The sequence below is a fragment of the Thermobia domestica genome, chromosome 11 (genome assembly GCF_964235325.1).
Source record: "Thermobia domestica chromosome 11, izTheDome1.hap1.1, whole genome shotgun sequence".
NCBI lineage: Eukaryota > Metazoa > Arthropoda > Insecta > Zygentoma > Lepismatidae > Thermobia > Thermobia domestica.
Window position 1 is genome coordinate 72,693,240 of NC_137464.1, and position 20,132 is coordinate 72,713,371.

At 33.2% G+C, this 20,132-nt stretch overlaps 1 protein-coding gene across 1 annotated transcript in view; it reads left to right on the forward strand.

Moving 5' to 3' along the window:
- Positions 1-10,174, forward strand: part of LOC145665174 (serine/threonine-protein kinase D3-like) — an 848,187-nt gene extending 838,013 nt beyond the window's left edge. Inside the window, 1 exon segment of the mRNA XM_081732458.1 lies at positions 2,001-10,174. Coding sequence (XP_081588584.1) covers positions 2,001-2,153 — 153 coding nt within the window. The 3' untranslated portion in view covers positions 2,154-10,174.
- Positions 10,175-20,132: the final 9,958 nt, after the last annotated feature.

Consider the following 20,132-nt stretch of genomic DNA (forward strand, 5'->3'; position numbering starts at 1 on the left):
AGCACTAATGACTACGAAAGCTTTGCGTCATTCTGTTGTGGTATGTTTGCGGGTTTGAAGCTAGCTAAGTACAGCAGGTAACAATGCCGGATAACAGTAAGACAATCAACGACAGCTGTGTCAGGAGTTGACAGTCTTTCAAATTTGGAATCTGAAGGAGTTCAAAACGTAGAAGGAAGCAGTGGTCAGAATATAATTTGTTATGATCCCGATGTTTATTTGTGGGAATTGTTGAACGACGTACGCCATGGCCATTTGCTGAGCATAAATATAATACCTGATTTTGTAGATATTTTAGTGTTTTTAAACCATATTCCACGGAAGTATGAAAATTTCATTTTTTGACTGCTTAATTGCTCCTTTTCCAGGAACCACCCGAAAACTTAAGTCCGTAGCGAAAGGGTTAAACCGATGATTATGCCTAGAGACTCTAGCGAATTTTTTTCAGGTGTTTGCTGTTATTATTATTTTAATATTGGAAGCAATGTGAGATTTTTATTTGATTTGGTTTGTAAATTATTTCTGCGCGTAATTATTATCGGTATTTGGTTAGAATTACACTTGAAAAAGTGTTAAATGTAACTACACAGATTATTCTATAAATAAGTATGTATTCATATCATTCAGCCATCACATTAGAGAAATACAAATCGAATACCGTTTTTTATGAGGCGTATATCTTCTGAAAATGTATAAGGCTGACTTAAGCTCTAAGTCAGTATTAGAACGATTATTTTTTTTATTTTTTAAATATAGGAGCTAACTATTTTAATTTCCCAACAAATAAAACACAATCACAGTCAACCTGGTTTATATGTTTATACTGATTCTTATGTCCTCGGCAATCTGGGGGGGTGGCTCAGTGGTAGAGCGTTCACCTCCGGTGCTTGGGGTCCCTGGTTCAATCCCAACCCGCGCCGTGTGGACTTTGTGGTAGACAAACACCGTGCTCGTGAGTTTTATCGGGGTTCTTCCGTTTCCTCCCACTTTCTTCATTTCACCATTTCACTAATTTCTCATTATCACCGTCTCCTTTAGCCTAACCGGCATAACTAACAAAGATTTCATTTCATTTTTTTCCTCGGCAATCTGATAGTAATAATATATTACATCACAGCTCACATTATCTTTCTTTGAGTCCAAAATATGTTACGTTTCTTGTTAATACAACGAATTATGTGTGTAGTATTAAAAAAATTACTATGAAAATATAATCGAGTTTTCTTCCATTCTTCTTGTATTCTGTTAAATCCTCCTCCCCCTCCTCCTCCTCCTCCTCCTCCTCCTCCTCCTCCTCCTACTACTACTACTACTACTACTACTACTACTACTACTACTATTACTACTACTACTACTATTACTACTACTACTTCTTCTTCTTCCTTATTATTTATTATTTATTTATTTCAAGTATGAAGCATTAAATTTCTTTCTATTAAAAATAATCCGTATTAAGTGAAATATTACAGAATAAAAGGTTTTCCCAACTTATTCGGATGTTCGGGAAAAGATTTCTTCTACCAGCAGATTCAGTTTCCTGAAAGTTTATACCTCTAAGTGTGCGTATACTGCTTAATTTTAAAACTACTTTCATGTTACCAATCAAGGATTTCAGATCTGTTTGCAAGGAGTTAAGCTTCTTCTAAAAATAGCTGGAGATACCACTATTTTAGCGTACACATTACGAAAGAAAATGTAATACGAAACTGTCATAAGTTTCTCTTTTCTTTTTTCTTTTTTTGTATCAAAAGATCCAATTAGATTTTAATCAAAAATTTTCTTGTAGGCCTTATATCTGGAGAACTACATATAGTGTAGCCAAACCCAAACTATTAATTAACTCAATATTATGTGCTTATTCCGTAGAAAATACGAAAACTTGATTTACGGGCCGTTCAAACATTTTGTGGCCTCTGATCCAAAAACTGATTATTGACCAAGATCGTAACCTTTTGATCCATTGTTGATTTTCCTAAAATCCTTGTTTTTCATTCTTTCAGGACTACCAAACTTGGTGCGATTTGCGAGAATTGGAGCGCCAGGTGGGTAACCGCTATTTGACTCATGAATCCGACGATGCCCGATGGGAAAGCTACCGACGGGAACACACGACAGATAATGGATCTGGAATTGACGTGAAGGTGAGACTTTGACAAAAAGTCGAAGAGTCTTCGAAGCCAACTACGAAACCCTATGGCGATTGGGCTTGGCAACGATGGAACACCAGGAGAAAGGGACATAAAAATTCCAGTGAGCAAGTGACGAAACTGGGTGTTGTTGTAAAAAGTAACTGTCTTTAGATGACATACTTTTCTTCCCCTTGTTTTAACTGGTTCGTGAATAGTCTGTGGTTGGTCGCTTGATTTTCCAACTCTTCCAGTCGAGGACAAACCCAATTGTGGTTTATAGAAAGTATTCAATATATATGTATATATATTGATCTGAAAAAGTAACCCGCACTTAGTGTGGGAAGAAAACCATTCGTGTGTGTGTGTGTGTGTGTGTGTACATATATAAGAACAGACATTTCAAAATGTTTTAACAATAACGGAATTTCCAATTTCTGTACGACAAAAACACATTTAAAAAATGGTGAATAGTGAACACAAGAAATGAGATTACAATATGTTGCTTTTAAAAAATATGCATGTAAGAGTTCCCTTTTTATACTGCGAAATTAAATATTGGTACAGTTCTTTGGTATACAAACGGATTTGTTGTACAAATGGATTTTTTATTGCCTTGACATGAGTAGTGCATTCAATGCATTACAAACATGCGTTGTCTCCCATTCTTTTTTTTTTTATTTTTGTAAAAATATATGTATATAGATGTTAAAAGACTGTTCCAGTTGTGCTTCATAAAATTAAAAACTATGTTTTTCCTTCTAAGAGTAGATTTGCCATTTTAGTTGTAATGATGCGTGTGAATGCCGATTTTTAGCAAGTTTAACACCATATTATGAAGAGAAATGAACACTGTGTTATTCCACAATATGAAAACGAATGATATTTTTAACTTCTATGAAAATCGTAACTGATAACCTTGCGAACTAAATATTGATATTATTAAAATTCTTTCATTTTGTTCTGATTTGTAACTGTTAGGATGTGCAAGGTAAAATTAGGTAAGAAACGAATGAATAGATACAATCAATTTTAAAACTTTATAACAGTGTTCTGCGAGTTGGAAGGAAATATTTGAATATTTCATCTTAGTTTTTGAAGCCTATCAAGTAAGATTTTTCATATGAATTTCAAATTTCTTTATGTACAATAAATATTAATGGATTATCTATTAAGATACAATTACTTTAATTTCGTTAACACTTACAAGAAATTACTGATAATATATTTGGGGTTCCTGAAAGCTATAGTGACTTGAAATACTTGTCAATAATTAGGCAATTTAACTGAAAAGGGGGAATGCAATATGAAATTAGAAATCAATCACGTTAAACGTTGAAAATTTATTATGTACAAATTTTAGCATGTTTCCAAATACTTATATCAAATCATTGTCATTCATTGTTACCTACAAAACTTTTGTTAAATGGAGCAAATAAAAAAAATATATTCTGCGTCTTCCATGTTTCTATGTTTAAACTTCAATTTTAAAAAAAATCTTAAAATTTGAAGCACAAATGGAACATATTCTTGGTATATCCAAACAGCAATCATATAAGTAAAGGAAATATAGATACAGTATATATATATATATATACATATACATAATGTATTGTGTTCAACATAATAGGCCTGCTTTAATGTTTTAGCCTAGAAATGTTAATGTTGTGATATTTTTAGCTTAGTATTATTGTTGTTAAAGAAACAAAACTTTCTGAACAGATTTTTCTCTATTTGATTGATATGATTTTACATCAAAATTAAAAAGATGAGTCCACGGTAACATTGTCGATAGACGGGACCATCGCTGATTGTTGCCTTTATAAAAAAATCATTATTAAATAGTAGTTCATTCAGGATAAAGTTTACTGTAAATCACAAGGTACAAACTTGATTTTTTTTTCAGTTTTCTATGTATTCTTATTATTAAAATAACGAATTCATAAAATAATGAGAGTAATGAAGTTTAGCTTTTGTACCAATAAAAAAAAGAAAAAAGCTATGATAAAGTGTAACTGTATCGAAACAAGGGAGCTAAAATATTTTCTTCCTTTTCGTATAATATTTTTACTTCATTCACCTCGTGCAGGTTCATTCTTTGGAAATTACCGGAATATCTATATTAAATTAATTTTTCCTTGTATATTTTTTACATTTAGACGACGATTTTTAGAGTATAATATTTTCCCCCGTGTTGCACTTCATTTCTTCCCCCCAGGTTTTCTAGTTTGCTTTACGAAAATAGTCGTTTTTCCCATTGAAGTAAAAGAATAATTTTCCATTTATCGGGCTAAAGTATTTTTTCTGACACCATTTGTCAGTAAATTGGATTTTCAGTCATTTATTTTTACGTCATCATTGTACATATTAAATCAGGTTTGTAAAAATATTACACAAATATGCTGAAGCATATAATGTTTTTTTAAGAACTATGGTTACTTAATGCAAAAATGCATGTTGAACTCGGTTTGTCACGTTTTGGTAAGCGAAAACAAGATACACTTGTCGAATATGTGCATATCGTTGGTTCCTTCTACCCAAATTCGTGCATGGAGAACAATTTAATAAAAATAATAGAAAGAGATACAGATAATCATTAACGAAAATTAAAATCAAAAGCACATGGAACAGAAAACACGTAGCGCCAACTTATTTTCAGTTAGTTGAACAGAAGTTATGAATCATTCAACGGTACAAATAAAAGAATATCATTTGTGGTGATTTTACTACTATCAAAACGAAAAATTTTAGCGTTAGAACCATTTCGATAGTCATAGATATACGTCGAGGGGGTATAAATTTACAAATGTCATTCGCATATTTTGTAAGCGTTTTGGATAATTTGGCGTTGTGCTATATGGTATTGTTCTTAGGCGCAATTCGGGAAGCTTTTTTCTTTTTTTTATTAATAAAATTCACGATATCCCGCCTAATTTGGGATAGGTGGCAACCAATTGTCGAACAAGAATAAATTAACAATTAACGTTTGCGCTTCCTGATTGGAATGTCCTGAGTTCGACTTCCACAGCCGGTTATACTGACTACAATCTTTCTATGATTTTCTTCTTCCCTATCTGAGGAATGGTTACATGCTGTATTTAAATATATTTTCCTATCTGTAATTGGCAACGTTTTCAGTATAAGATGCCCCGTACAAATCATCTGACTCTCAAACGTGGTTAATAATTATTCTTTGAAAGTATTACTTGAAATGTAAATTCTCGACAAGGTATTATCAAGCCAAGAGTATTATTATAGAGTTCACATTTTCAGGAATCAAAATTGTATTATGACACTAAACAACTTAAACAAACAAACCGAAAACCTTCAAATTTTGTATTTGTGAGTTACATATAGTTTATCCACAATGAAACTACAATAAACAATGGCAACTCTGAAATATTGGGAGTAGCAGTACTGTAATATTAATAAGAAAAAGTATTAGAAATAATAGTACTTGTTGATTTCAAAGTGCCTGATGACAGACATAATAAACAGGAAAGTTGAAACCATAAACTTCAAGAAGAAAGAAAAAAAAATAACTCGCATGCCTTATGTTAGTACTTCTTTTTTTTTTAAGTAAGAGGAAAACATGCTTGTGACTTGTACGAGTTTAACTTTTAACTAGGCTGACTATCTTTTTTCTTCTCCTATCTTGGGGAACTATTTTTTCAAAAAGTAACAGGTTGTTAAATGTATAAAACAGAATAATCTGTGCGTTTCGTCTAATAACTGTAACTTAGGAAAAACAGCAGAACTCATGGTGACGATATGTAGACAGTGTGTTGTTTCATTGATCATATAACCTGTCATTATGTTAAGCACTTACTATATAGATTTAGCCTATACATATACCTCTACTTGTATAGAATATCTGATTTGACCAAAACTGATGTCCAATATGACATACTCAATCTTTATAAAATATTGTAGACTTTTAGAAAGCGATCTTTCTCAACTAATTGCCTTATATGAAAGTTGAACAGCCTTGTAAGAAAATTATAACAAAGTCCGAAGCAATTTCAAATGCAAGGAAATAAGGACGTGTTGCTTGCTTGATGATAAAGCTTACAATTTGTAGTCAATAAATACGCAAAAACATATACACAAGATAAAAAATAAGTGATATATATACATTAACATTATATTCTCCTTGTAATTTTAATTTCGATTTCTTTGTTTTTGTCCAGCGTTCATACTGAGTTTGAGAACCTTTATGTTTGAAAAACAAAAATTACAAAATTATCTGCTTGCTGCAGAAGTGGTTCTGAGTTAAATTTTATTCCTCCCTTATAGGATCAATCTTACCTTCGCTTGAAAAAACAAAACAAAAAAAAAAAAAAAAGCTTCGATTGGATAAACATAACTTTCATAAAGAAAAGCAGATCAAAAAGTTCGTTTGATAACTCAGGAAAGAAAATTATTCTTATTGACAAAGTTATTTCGGTACGAAAACTTCGTTTATGGTTAATATTGAAAAGACGTGCGAATTAGATTTTTGATCGTGATTTTCATAATGAATCCAAGCAAACCGGTCCATTACCTAGCGAATCAAATACATTAAGATAGCAGCATACTGAAGTACTTCGATAAGGTTAGGGCCTAGTTTCAGTCAAAGCCAAGCAATTATTTTCACTTAGCTAAGTATGTACTGTATTTTGGACCTTTCATTTAACTGGTTATATTTCTATTCACTTTACAACGATGTTTGTTCAGAAGCTGCTGGCGACAAATTTGCCCACTGCCATACTGTCGAAATGATCTTTTAAACACTTTTTGTTATTATATTTTATTGTATTTTCCACATTTTAATTTTCTATTATTATAGGTCTTCGCTACGCTTGACCCTACTGTTTTGAACATTAGAAAATGACTTGAAGACAATGAAGAAATATTTGAAAGAAAAAATAGAAAGTGAGTCTCTACAAAATGCTCTTAAATAAACTTAAAGAACTGTTTTCAGACCTATTATTATAGTCCAAAAATTAGAGTACGCAGCTTATGACGTCACAAATGTTAGGGCCCCAAATTTCTAAGACTATACGAAAGATTTTGTGTGCAACGATTAGTTTATTTAGAAGCATTTTGCTAATATTCACTTCCTAAACTTTTGATCGTCATTTGTCGTTCATTTGTTCATGAATATTCAGAAGAGTAGAGTGATCGTAACGAAGACCTTTAAGGAGTTTAACAATGTAAACAAAAAGAACCGAAATGCATTCGGTATTTACATATATTCTCAGCAAAAGTATTACTTAAAAAAAAAATTTCACAGTAAGACTGAATCATATTCCAGGTATAACTTTACATAATTACTTTTTCAATTTAGTGTATTAGTCCAAAAATGAGAGGAAAAACTATAATCTATTAAATATATTAAATAAAAGTAATATCTAAAATATCTTCAAGCTGATCCTTAAGTTTGAAAATAAAGCTTTTACTCAAAAAAGTAGTTACTGAAGTCGTAACCAACGTAGGATGTTGATGATTCTCTCAGTAACATAAATAAATAAAATTAAAATACCACAAGTTTTCACAACACATTAGTTATACGAGAAATGATTCAAAAGTAATGATAACGAGTATGTAGTACAATTTTTATAGTTTAAAATTATACGTACTTTTCTCCATACATTTTTAACAAGTCGAGAAAGCCACGGTGGGTTAGTGGTAGAGCGCTTACCTCTGGAGTGTGGGGTCCCTGATTCGATCCACGGCCAAGTAAGTTTGTGGCAGACAACATCGTGTCCGTGGGCTTTCTCAGGGTACTTCCGCTTTTTTTATTCCATCAATTCTTTCATCATCATTCACTTGCTTTAATCATCGTCCCTCTTAGCCTAAAGGGCATAATCGGGGAACGTTAAACTGAAATATTTCATTTCATTTCTTAACAAGTCGATACATTTAGTCCATCTTTGTTTGTAAGCTCTGAATACCTTTAAAAAAAAATCTTTTTCTAGACCCTTTCAATATGCTTCCACGGCGGCCATCACCTCGCAATCGTCTTCAGATTTCTTGCCACTGAGCTTTTCCTTGAGCCGAGGAGAGGTAAAAGTCACTGGGGGCTAGATCTGGAGAATAGGGCGGGCAGTGCAGTTTCGAGCAGTTTGAAACCTCAAGCAAAGGTGCTTGATGACAGCTCTCACTTCATTTCTCCCCATTTTTGTATTGTCACCTCGACTGCTCATATTCAAATGAATTTCTCTCTCAAAAATGATGATTACCGGGAAGTATTGAGGGTATGAAGAAGCGAAATTCTTTTATTTAGATTTTTGTGTATATTACAAATATCTGATTATAATTACTTTTGTATCTTTCCTCGTACTAGGCTTATGATCGATCGACAAATGAGAGAGAGATAGAAAACCCTACTTCAATGAACTTTCACTGTTCAGCATTTCTCTTAATAATATGATCATACTTGTTTATGGAACTATATTAAACTAACGGAACTAAAGAGATATAATGTATGAGAATCATTAAAAAATATATCTCAAAAAAGAGTAAATTATAGTGTAATATGTTGTTACATTGTAGCGTATTGGAACTAAGAAAAGAAAATGGAATAGTTATCATCCAGTCTTAATTTGCAATACGATACACTTATCCAATCTTAATGTTAAACCACCCATACAAACAGTATAACCAGCGTAAATTTATCAAGATGTAATAAATACTGTTGCCTACCAATGAGAGTATGGAAGATTGTTAAATATGAAAGGTGTTGTTATTGATTTGTTCCTTTTTGCTCTATGTCACTGTAGTTTTTAAAATTGAAGAGTGTAATTCGAAAATTCGCTTAGTCTGTTTTCGTCTTTTGATCATTCGTGTCTGCAGACCTATTTATAATAGAATATATATTTCAACACCTAATTTATGACATGTTATTGAGCAGGAATATATAATGAGATCTCAATCTCAATACAGTAGATTTTTGTTTACTATATCTGAAAATGGACTGAACGAATTTTGGAAATATAATTTTCAATTACTTTCTTCGTAATGAAAATTTCGGAATCTCCTATGTAGATTGCTAATACATAAAATAATATCCGTACGAAGTATGTGATTGTTGTTTTAGAAAATCGGTTAATACATTTAGAATTCAAGAATGTCAAAATTTTTATACAGTGGGACCTTTTCTTTCTCATTTATGGTAATTATAACTTCAGTCCCACTAATATACTTTTAGTACAGGATTTATAAGGCCTAAGTATATTACAAAGAATTTTTTTTTTTAACACGCGTAATAGTTCACTAGTAAGGAATCAAGCTTCTTTATTACAATTCATTTTCCTCCTTGATTTTACCAGAGTTGTGAATGTGCAATTAGTAGCTTGTTTGATATTAAAAATCGACTAAAAATCGATAAAAAAATCAAATTCGAATGAATTACTTTAAGAAGAAGAATAAAAGAAACTGAAATGAAAGCTATTAACTTTTTTTCTTTTTTTTTTTTTTTTAAATGGCCGTTGCTGTGCTTGCTAGAATTTGCTCAATAGATTTCGTTTCTTAAACTAGAATAAACTTAGGCTATCATCTGGCAGAACACTTAAAGTTAATAAGAAATGACCATATTTCTCGTATCGCTTCTCAGAGATCTGTGCATAAAAACACATTTTACAAGCTCGATGTTTGGCAAATGTTTGTGCATACCAATGCGTTAAAAGGCAGGAGAAGAATGGAACAATTTGTCTAATCATGCTTTCTTCATTTTGTGGTACGGATTATTTAGTTACACCAATAAAACTTGAATATCTAACTAAGTCATACAAGAGTCTGTATGTCTCGTCGCAATGAAAACACTTTATTGTGCGAAATGGTAATTTTTCCAAATTAATTTGAAATACAATCTCTTGAAAGTTCAAACTAGGTTAAAGCATATCAAACAGGCTACAAAATGTTAAGAATGAGTTGAATATTTTATTTGAATGCAAAAAGAGAATGAAAATGAAATAAATATAATAAACCAACGGATTTAAGTATGTCTAATTAGGCTACTAATAAATAAATAAAAATATCCTGCGTGTTCAAATAAAAATACGTTTTTTTTTAAAAAAAAAACATGTTTTGTACAGATAAAAAATAATGTTTTAGATTTCTAGAAAAATAATGGTGGTGGAGTTTTTTTTTGTTTGTTTGTTTGTTTGTTTACTTTCTGAAAGTAATTCATGTACAGTATAGTATGTCCATTCTATACATGCATTACATAATGGCCTATAAATAGTGATAGTTCATAGCATTAGTTTGTAGTTTTGTTAGACTGTGAATAATAAGTATTGTCAAGTATTGAACGGAAAAAAAATGTGCAGCGATTGCCTTTAAACCTATGTGCGGTGACTAAAAGAATGTTCTATGTTTCTTTTATAAAAAAATAAGAAGAAGAAATAACATTTTTCATATACATACAAATATGTGTATTTGGTTTATTTTCACCATTTCTGTTGTCTCATTTATTTTAGCCTTTCCAAAATGCCCATTGTATTACAGTTCCAGATTTTTTTTAATACTTTAATATCTACAAAATGAGGGTAATGCGGCAAATAATCTCCGTTTAGCTATAAATAAAAATGCATATATTTGTCTCTCCTATCTGTACAGCTGTCCTATATCTTTCAACATAGTCGCCATATAAAGTCAAGCACTTGTCATAACGTTTCACCAACTTACAAAGCTCTTCTGCATATAACTCGGTCATCTGCAATCTCAACCAACCTGTCACAGGATTTTGAAGATTTTCGTCGTCACCGAAGTGCTGCGCGTGCCCCAAGCCACTTCATGTGGATGAACAGATGATAATCAGACGGACCGAAGTTCGGGCTGAACGAGCAATGATCAAATATCTCATTTGAATAGACGCAAAATATCTTGTGTTCGCCGAACATTGTGAAGGCGAGCGTTGTCATGCAAAAGCACAACCTCAAATGTCAGTAGACCTTGATATTTGTTCTGGATGACTTTTCACAATTTTTTTAAAGTGTTACGATATTGATTGTTGTACCACGTTCTATGAATTCGACAAGCAAAATTTCCTTAGCATCCTTAAACACGGTACAACAGCCTTCCTATGTATCTAAGTTTGACAGGCTTTCCTCGGATTGTTTTGAGAAGTGGTATTATCCTATGCCATTGACTGTTGTTTTGTCTCAGCGTTCACATACGCCACAACCCAGGTCTTGTCTCCAGTAAATACTCTGTTCAAAAATTCGTCCCTTTTCGTGTTAAATCGAGAAAGAAAGTCGAAGTCAGAGTCCATTCCATTAGTTATTGGATATCCGTTAGAATTTCCGTACCCACTCAGCACAGAGCTTTGGGTAGCCTAATTTTCCGGTGATTACCTTGTACCAAACAGTCCGAGAAATATTCTGAAATTGATCAGAAGGTTCCGAAGTTGTGAATCGATTGTTCTCACGGACTTTGTCTTAAATGTTCTTGATGATATTATCAGTAACTATAGGAGGACTACCATTCCTCGGTCCATTATGAATATTGATTCTTCCTCCTTTGAAAAATGTGATCCACAACACCTTCACTCACAATATTTGACCATATACAACACACAATTCATGAAAAATGTCTGTAGCTGCCAGATTTTATGCCCAAAGAAATCTTATCACTCCGCGCACCTTGCATTTGGCGGGATTTTCTAAGGCAGCTAACATTTTGTGGCGTTATAACCAACACACACACAGTAATACGTTGCCTTTCACTAGTATAGCAGGAAGTGGAAATGAACACAACCGAACAAAACTATTCGAATTGCTCGATTACTTTTATCGCTCGAAGTGTTCGAGTGGTTCCATTCCAACTACTCGAGCGATTCTTCACCAGCAGAAGACATATTTTGAAGCAGATATGCAAGCAAACTGATGAACTCTCAGATACGTTTTTCGCAATATGCTTTTCACTCCACAGGGCAACTGTTTACTATGCAACAATAACAACAAAGAGAAATTACATTATCTAAAATACGTAGATTACATTCAATCATTAGATTACAAAGTGCAAAAATATAAAATACACCGGTGATAATTTCTTTGGAATGTTTTTATTTGGGTTACTTTTCTGTTGGTTTTTCTTGTTAGAGTCAAATTTTGCAACTTAATTTTCACATTTCTGTATTAACTAAAGCTCTGAAATTTCGTAATTATGTAAACCTGCTCGCAATACAATATTTTCACATAATTCTCACTCCAGACAGTGACGTTGGAAGTATTTTGGAGGTGGGAGGAAAAACCTTGGCTTCATACTAATTTCAATTTTCATTTATTTATTTTTCATTTACTCTTATTTATTTTTCAAGGTTTTGAGTAAACAATTAAAATAACCGTAAAAAGAACTTCTTAAAAACGATGCCTTTATAAGCTGCACCAAAAAGAGGAATTTTTTTGTGGGATAAAATGAAAATATAGGACTAAAGGTAAAAACATTGGGCGCTCTTTGCAAGATTAAGCTGCAACAATTCATATCAATCTTAAACTCGCGCCCAATGCTTTTAGTCTGTCTTCTTTCTTCATATAACCTCACCAAAAATTTTCTTTGATGAAGTTTATAAGAACATTGTTTTTAAAATTCTTGTGGGCCGGATTCAAGAGAGGTGCACTGGTGCACGTGCACCTCCCTTCGTTGTAAATGTATACTATCTAAAATGAGAAACTAGCAGTGGAAATAGCAACATTTTCCGAATATTTCTGCCATTATGTTTCCGTTTGGGGGTTAACAGAAAGCAGAGTTTTGCAAAAGCAATAGTTTTAAGTCTATTTTCTGAAGGTTGAAGGAGAAGGATTCATCAAGCAAGGCAATATAACATTTGTCAAGTAAGGAAGAAAACAGAAGTCACGAGGAGAGAACATCTTTATCCTGCATACCAATTGTAACTCTTTAAAATACACCCCTCCGTTCTATCAGCGTTGTCAGGGGTAAACAATATTGTCAGATGCCACTTTGAAGAGTTTCAGTGTGTTTGGTTATTTTGGTAGTTATTGATGCACCCCCTCCCCCTCAGAAAATCCTGGATCCGATCCTGTATAGAATATACATTTTTTGTGAAAGCAATGTAAAAATAATAGAAATAAAAAAAGAAGAAAATGTAATTGAAATTAATGTAAAATTGTTGAGTTTGCCTTCAGTTTCAATATACTTTCGACGTTACTGGCTAAAGCGACAAAATTTAAAAGAATATTGTCATCGGGTTTACCTATTAGTGCTTAAGTTAGTAAGAAAGTGTGTCAAATCTAAGTTGCAAGATCTAATTTTAATAAACAGAAAAGCACTCTAAAAAGAATTTGTGGTTAATCTTAAGTAGGGAAGTCTTCAAGAGAGATAGAAATCTGGAAAGAAGAGAGAAAGTGAAGATTGTTGAGTTCTGTATCTTAATTAAAGGACTTTCTAGTATTTTGTAAGAGAGTGGGGGGTAATAAACTACATATCCCACTCACCTCTGGTTTTCATTCAGGGGAGTATGACTAGCTCGTTGCATTCGTGATGTTCATTCTATCCTCCGGTTTTATCTGGACAGTTTAAAGGACTCCGTTCTTCAGCGGGACATCGCACGTTCCTATACCGCTCGGTGAGCCCAATGTACACTGTTCGGTATAAGATTTCTACCTTACAAGTAAAGGGTCCAAATGGATGAATCGAGTTCCGGGATGAGATATAGTGCACCTGATGGAGGATGTGAAAATATGTGTATGTGCAAAGTTATAGCGGCTGAGCGCCATAAGAAACGGAGGGGGTCAAAGTTGGTGGAGAAGGGCTATGCTATGTAATTGAACTATATCAAATAAACTGTTGAATCGTAAAAATAGTGAAAGATAGACAATGAAAATGGTAATAGTTTCACATATTGGCAAAAGAAGAATAGGCAGAGTAGATCACGAACCTCAGCCACCATCTTGAAATCCGCCATTTTGAAATATGTGAATTTTTTAAAAGGAAAGGTAGTCATGTGATACATCAATTAGGGCCAGCATGTTCTCAAAATGTCAATTATGAACTTTATTGATCATTATCTGCATTTATTTGGAAGATTTAAGATCATCTTTATAGTTATTTACGAAAATCTAGGAGACTGATACTCGTATATTGAAAGTTAGGATTATCACGAAAACACGTCAGTTAAACAATCTACAAGCCAAGAAAACTAACAGTGAAATTTGATATCCAAGTTGTATATTATTACATTATTATTTATGACATTACTTTCAATTTGCTTCACATAATCCCGAAGAGAACTGTTCCAGTCTGGAAGAACAGTTTCAGCTTTGTTGTTGTTGTTGTTGTTGTTGTTGTTTCTTGCGCTTTTGGTCGGAAACGATGTGGAGTTTATATAGCTACCTTTCGTTAAATGACATACGAATATAGATCATAACACAACAAATCTGATAGATTGGAAAGCAATTATTACGTACTATACGTAAACCACTACATTTTTCACCACTTGCTATATTTTTCACTCAACTTTGTCCACCTACTGCAGTCGAATAGAGCAATGAAGTTGTAGCGTAAAATAAGTCATCGGGTGAGGTGGCTTTTTCTATCTATTGTGTCGTATTATGTTTGATCGGTTTGTTTGAAATATGGAACCTTCGTTATTGTGACAATGTTGGTTTGCGAGTTCGGAACTTGCAATGATTATCCGTCGGAGGAGGACACAATAATCGTGTCCTGTGCCAAATGTAATGCCACACGATAGACACTCGAGAAAGCCACCCCACCGCAATAACTTCATTGCTGTATAGGACTGTAATAGTCCACTTTTCATTTAGATATCACGTACTACACTCATCCCAAGTTGGTATTGCTTACGAAGGTGAAAAAAGAAAGTTGAGTGAAAATTATAGCACGTGGTAGAAAAATATAGTGGTTTACGTAGAGTACGTAATAATTGCATTCCAATCTATCAGATTTTATTGTTATGGTCTATATTAGTAAGTATGTCATTTAACAAAATGTAGCTATATAAATTCCACATTGTTTTCGACTAAAAGCGCAAGAAACAAACAAAAAAAGTAGCAGTTCTTACAGACTGGGACAGTTCTCTTCGGCACTATATGAAGCAAATTGAAAGTAATGTCATAAATAATAATGTAATAATACACAACTTGAATATCAATGTTCACTGTTAGTTTTCTTGGCTTGTAGATATGTTTAATGTACATGTGTTTTCGTGAAAATCCAAACTTTCAAAATTATACTAGTATCAGTGTCCTAGATTTCCAAAAATAACTCATAAAGTTGATCTTAAATCTTCAAAATAAGTGCAGATAATGATCAATAGTTCATAATTGACATTTTGAGAACATGCTGGCCCTAATTGATGTATCACATGACTACCTTTCCTTTTAAAAAATATCACATGTTTCGAAATGGCGGATTTCAAGATGGCGGCGGAGGTTCATGAACTACTTTGCCCATTCTTCTTTTGCCAATATGTGAAACTATTACCGTTTGCATTGTATATCTTTCACTATTTTTACGATTCAACAGTTTATTTGATATAGTTCAATTACATAGCATAGCCCTTCTCCATCAACTTTGACCCCCTCCGTTTCTTATGGCGTTCAGCCGCTATAACTTTGCACATACACATATTTTCACATCCTCTATCAGACGCACTATGTCTCATCCCGGAACTCGATTCATCCATTTGGACTCTTTACTTGTTAGCTGCTCCTTGTTAGCCTGTTCGGTCTCCAGACCTAAGCCTCTTCGAGTACGTATGAGGTGTGGTGGGACGGATCCTATCCACCACCGAGCCCCGCCAACGATGATTACTTAGATAGAGATTAAGCATTTGACTGGTTACATGTCCGAACAGTTGTACGGCCGCTTGAGATAGTGACACGTTATAAATAGGCATACTGTGTATTTTGTAGCATGTTCAGGATGTACCATTGATGATATGTTGAGAATAACACTACCTACTATGTCCTAGTGTATTAACTTTGGACCAGACCGTGAATTCCTATTATGTGTTCTTAAATACATTTGTGCCAGTGTAGTTTTATAGTTCTTATACACTTTATAATTATTTATTATTATTATTATTATTATTATTATTATTATTATTATTATTATTATTATTATTATTTATTACTGAATGAAATCTTGAGCCTCTATAAGAAGTCTATGGCAACTCTCTCGTCATTTGATTAAAAGGTCCGAATTTTTTATTTTTCCCTTCTTCTCTACATTGTTAATAAACGTTATAGGTATATTATCTACCTTTACATTCTTCATTTCAATATACTGTATGTTCTTGAACTGTGTACTTTACTATAGTAATTTCTTGGCAATCTCGTTTACTTCGTTTTCTTTTTTAATGCCAAAAATACACAGTTTTTTCTTGTTGCCACACATCTTAAAGTACCCCTTCAATTTGTCTCAAGGTGTATTTCGCTCGTTAAAAACAATTTTCCACTCTTAGTTTCCACACTGGCATAGTAGTTTTCCCTTGCTTCCTTTCTATTTCCATTGCATTTACTTCCATACACGTTATTCAAATTTTTCTCTTGTCACCATTATGTTTATTGTATTCAGTATTTCTGTGTCTTTCTCAGCTTCCCTTTTTAATTTGCAGTTCAATTTCATATACATTATAATACTTTCTGCACTGCAATTTTGTCTCCATACTTTTCTTTCCGTATTCTCAAAGTTTCTTCTAGAACCTATACTCCTTAGCTGTGCCCATAGGCGCCTAACACGTGTAAATAGTGGGGGGGCAAAATTGGCCAACAAAGATTAAGTGAATTTTATAATAATAATAATAATAATAATAATAATAATAATAATAATAATAATAATAATTATTATTATTATTATTATTATTATTATTATTATTATTATTATTATTATTATTATTATTATTATTATTATTATTATTATTATTATTAAAATAATCATTCTTTCTGTCATTGGCTTTGAGAATAAGCATAACTTCAATTTTTATTTGTGGTCTACAGCAACCATGGTTGCTGTTCGTACGAGAAGACGATCACTGTTGAGCATCCTATCGGGAAGGAAGACTACAAATTGCGCTACGTAAGACCCCAACGAATAAAACACACCATTGTAAATGAATGTTCTGATAACAATGACAGTAAATTGTGCAATCAACAAATAAATTGCGCTAACCTCAATTACTAGTGGTTTTCGGTTGATTAAAATTTTCGACACCTTAATGGGAACATTATCCGGAGATTTCACCGAAAAAAAAAAACTCCTTACGGAACTCTCTTACCACACAAGGCATCGATAATTCGATGAATTTCACAACAAAAAATACTCGCCCAGAAGTCAAAACAATTTTTCACTATGAACAGCAATATGAACAACCATTGCTAATCGAATTAGGAATGAATTTTGCCTTTTGAAAGCATTATACAAGAACGAACTAATTATAACTAAATTACTGCATTGCTCTACTATGGTAAAAAAAAGTAATATGTTTATTACTTACGTAAATTTAAGGCTTCTTTCTTGAAAATGAACATTTCCTGGTCTTGTAAAAATATATATAAACACCAAATATTCGAAATGTTTAAGATACAGTAGAAGCTGTTTATACAATAAAAAAAGTCACAAACTATATCACTATCACTCGCAGTCCCAACACACCACATATACACAATAGTTTTGGCTTCAGAAACAACCAAATGTTTTTCTGCGTATTTCTGTCTTTAATACGAATTCATTTGCTATATCACGCACATTTAATTTGTCAAGTCTTTCCTGGTGAATCTGAAGAACAGCAACATGATTAAGTCTACTCTGAGTTATAGTGCTTCTAAGATAGGTCTTTAATCGACGCAGAGCTGAAAACGTTCTTTCAGCAGTAGCCTTGCAGCAAAGTTTTAATTTCAGAGAAGAGGTATGACATATTCCCCATGCTACTTAAAATATCAACGACGTCTTGCAACAACATCTCTGACATCGTTTATAACGACATCACGGAACATTCTTAGCTGAACTCGAAGTCTACTTTCGTTCAAATCATCGTTATATGTATCAAGTATATATCTCCGTTCTCCTTCATATTGTATATCACATGCGGCTTTCACAATAAGTTTCTCTGTGTGTAACGCTGTATTCACGTCCTGTTGGTCAAACCGTCTTTCGATCTCACCACAAACTATATCCAATAGTCTATACCAGATTTCTAGTTTATATAAGTGTTTCACATCATTAAAAGTGTGGTTTGGAGAGCCATTGTCCAGTCGTCTCGGAATTTTTCGCTGACGCGGCAGAATTGGTTCTTCCACGCCTAACAACTCTCTTTTTATCGTTGCAATAGTCCAAACCCTGTCAAAATGTTCATCTGTTCGAAGATTGGTGAGTCTCTCTCTTGTACTGTAAACTGACCTAGCATTAAAAGAATTCTTTGTTCGGAAGTTAAAAGATCAACAGATCAACATAGACTGTCACTTGATAGCAGAAGTGCCCACCCTGCTCCTATACTTTTCTTTGGCTTCACAGATACCGGCAGAAGTTGACCTTACCTCGCTTTTCTACCACGTTCTTTCTTCTAATGCGGCACGGGACATCCTGAGGATGTGATTGACAGGTTATTGTACCCACTTTTCCATCTGCAGTTCTTTTAATCCTCCACATTGTTTTGGACATGCGCATTTTAAAACTGACTTAGCATTAAAAGAATGCTGGAATCTAGCTCTTTGTATCGATGGTTTACCAAAATCTGAGAATCTTGAATTTTTCTTTTCCAGCTGTTGCCTATGTATGGTTCACTAATTTTGACCCAAGCATATGCATCTTGAACATTATAGATGAAAACCTGACACTATTAAAACACACACACACACATTATATATATATATATATATATATATATATATATATATATATATATATATATATATATATATATATATATATATATGTATGTAGAGAGAGAGAGAGAGAAAGAGAGAGAATTAAAAATGATAAACACTTAGCAATTTATTTCAGTGCTTTGTATTTGAGAGGTAGTTTTCCCTGAAAGACAAGACTTTTTGGATATTGTTTGGTGCCTCGAAAGTGGGGGGGCAAAATGCTATGTTTGCCCCCCCAGTCTGGGAAGTGGGGGGGGCAAATGACCCCTTTTGCCCCATGGCTCAGGCGCCCATGGCTGTGCCAGCTCCGTGACACGATATTTTTGCTCGTAAAGTTCGAAGTGCTCAGCTACTAGTTAGTCCTTCTGTCTGTTTCTCTTAATTTATTTACTTTTCTTCGAAATTTCAAGCAAATTGTTTTTACTTCTCCATCTCTAAACTTCCCAGTACCTAACTTGTCTCTTATTTTATTCCTGGCTATATTTTTCAGTGGGATTCAACTTCAGTCAGCACAACATGTGATCTGACAACTTTTGCACTTTTTTTTCTCTTACCAATACCGTTCACCACAATTTTCTACCATACTAGTAGGCCATTTGCTACAAATTTCGAAGTTTCTATGCACAAAAGTCATGTCTTCACATAGCAAATATATATACTTTAATACCTAGGTGCTATTCATTAATGGTAGTCTTTCGTTTCCTCTCTTGTTTTATTTCTATCATATCATGGCACTCAGAAGAAAAATTCACATAAGTAGAAACACAATGTAGGCCTAATAATATTGTTTAATAACAGATATAACACTCACTTATTCCTCCTATATCTTTGCTTCTTCCACATAAGTATTTTCAATCTTTATCAATTTTGCTGCATATACAAAATATTGAGGGGGACGCGTTCCCCTTGCCTCCTCGCCAGAGACGCCCCTGGGAGAACTGACCGACATCTGTTACTACTTATTTCTTATCCGTATGACAGTTTGGTACGAACTGAAGGAACTTCAGTAGAATTCAAGAACATTTCTTTATTCCTATTCCGTATAAGAAATGCTCAAGTAATACCACAATAACTGCAATACTACAATTATCTGCTTATTTTGACACCACTTAATAATAACTGGTTAGCATCACAAATACAACTTTGCACGTAGTTTTCAACCAATAACAGAATAAAT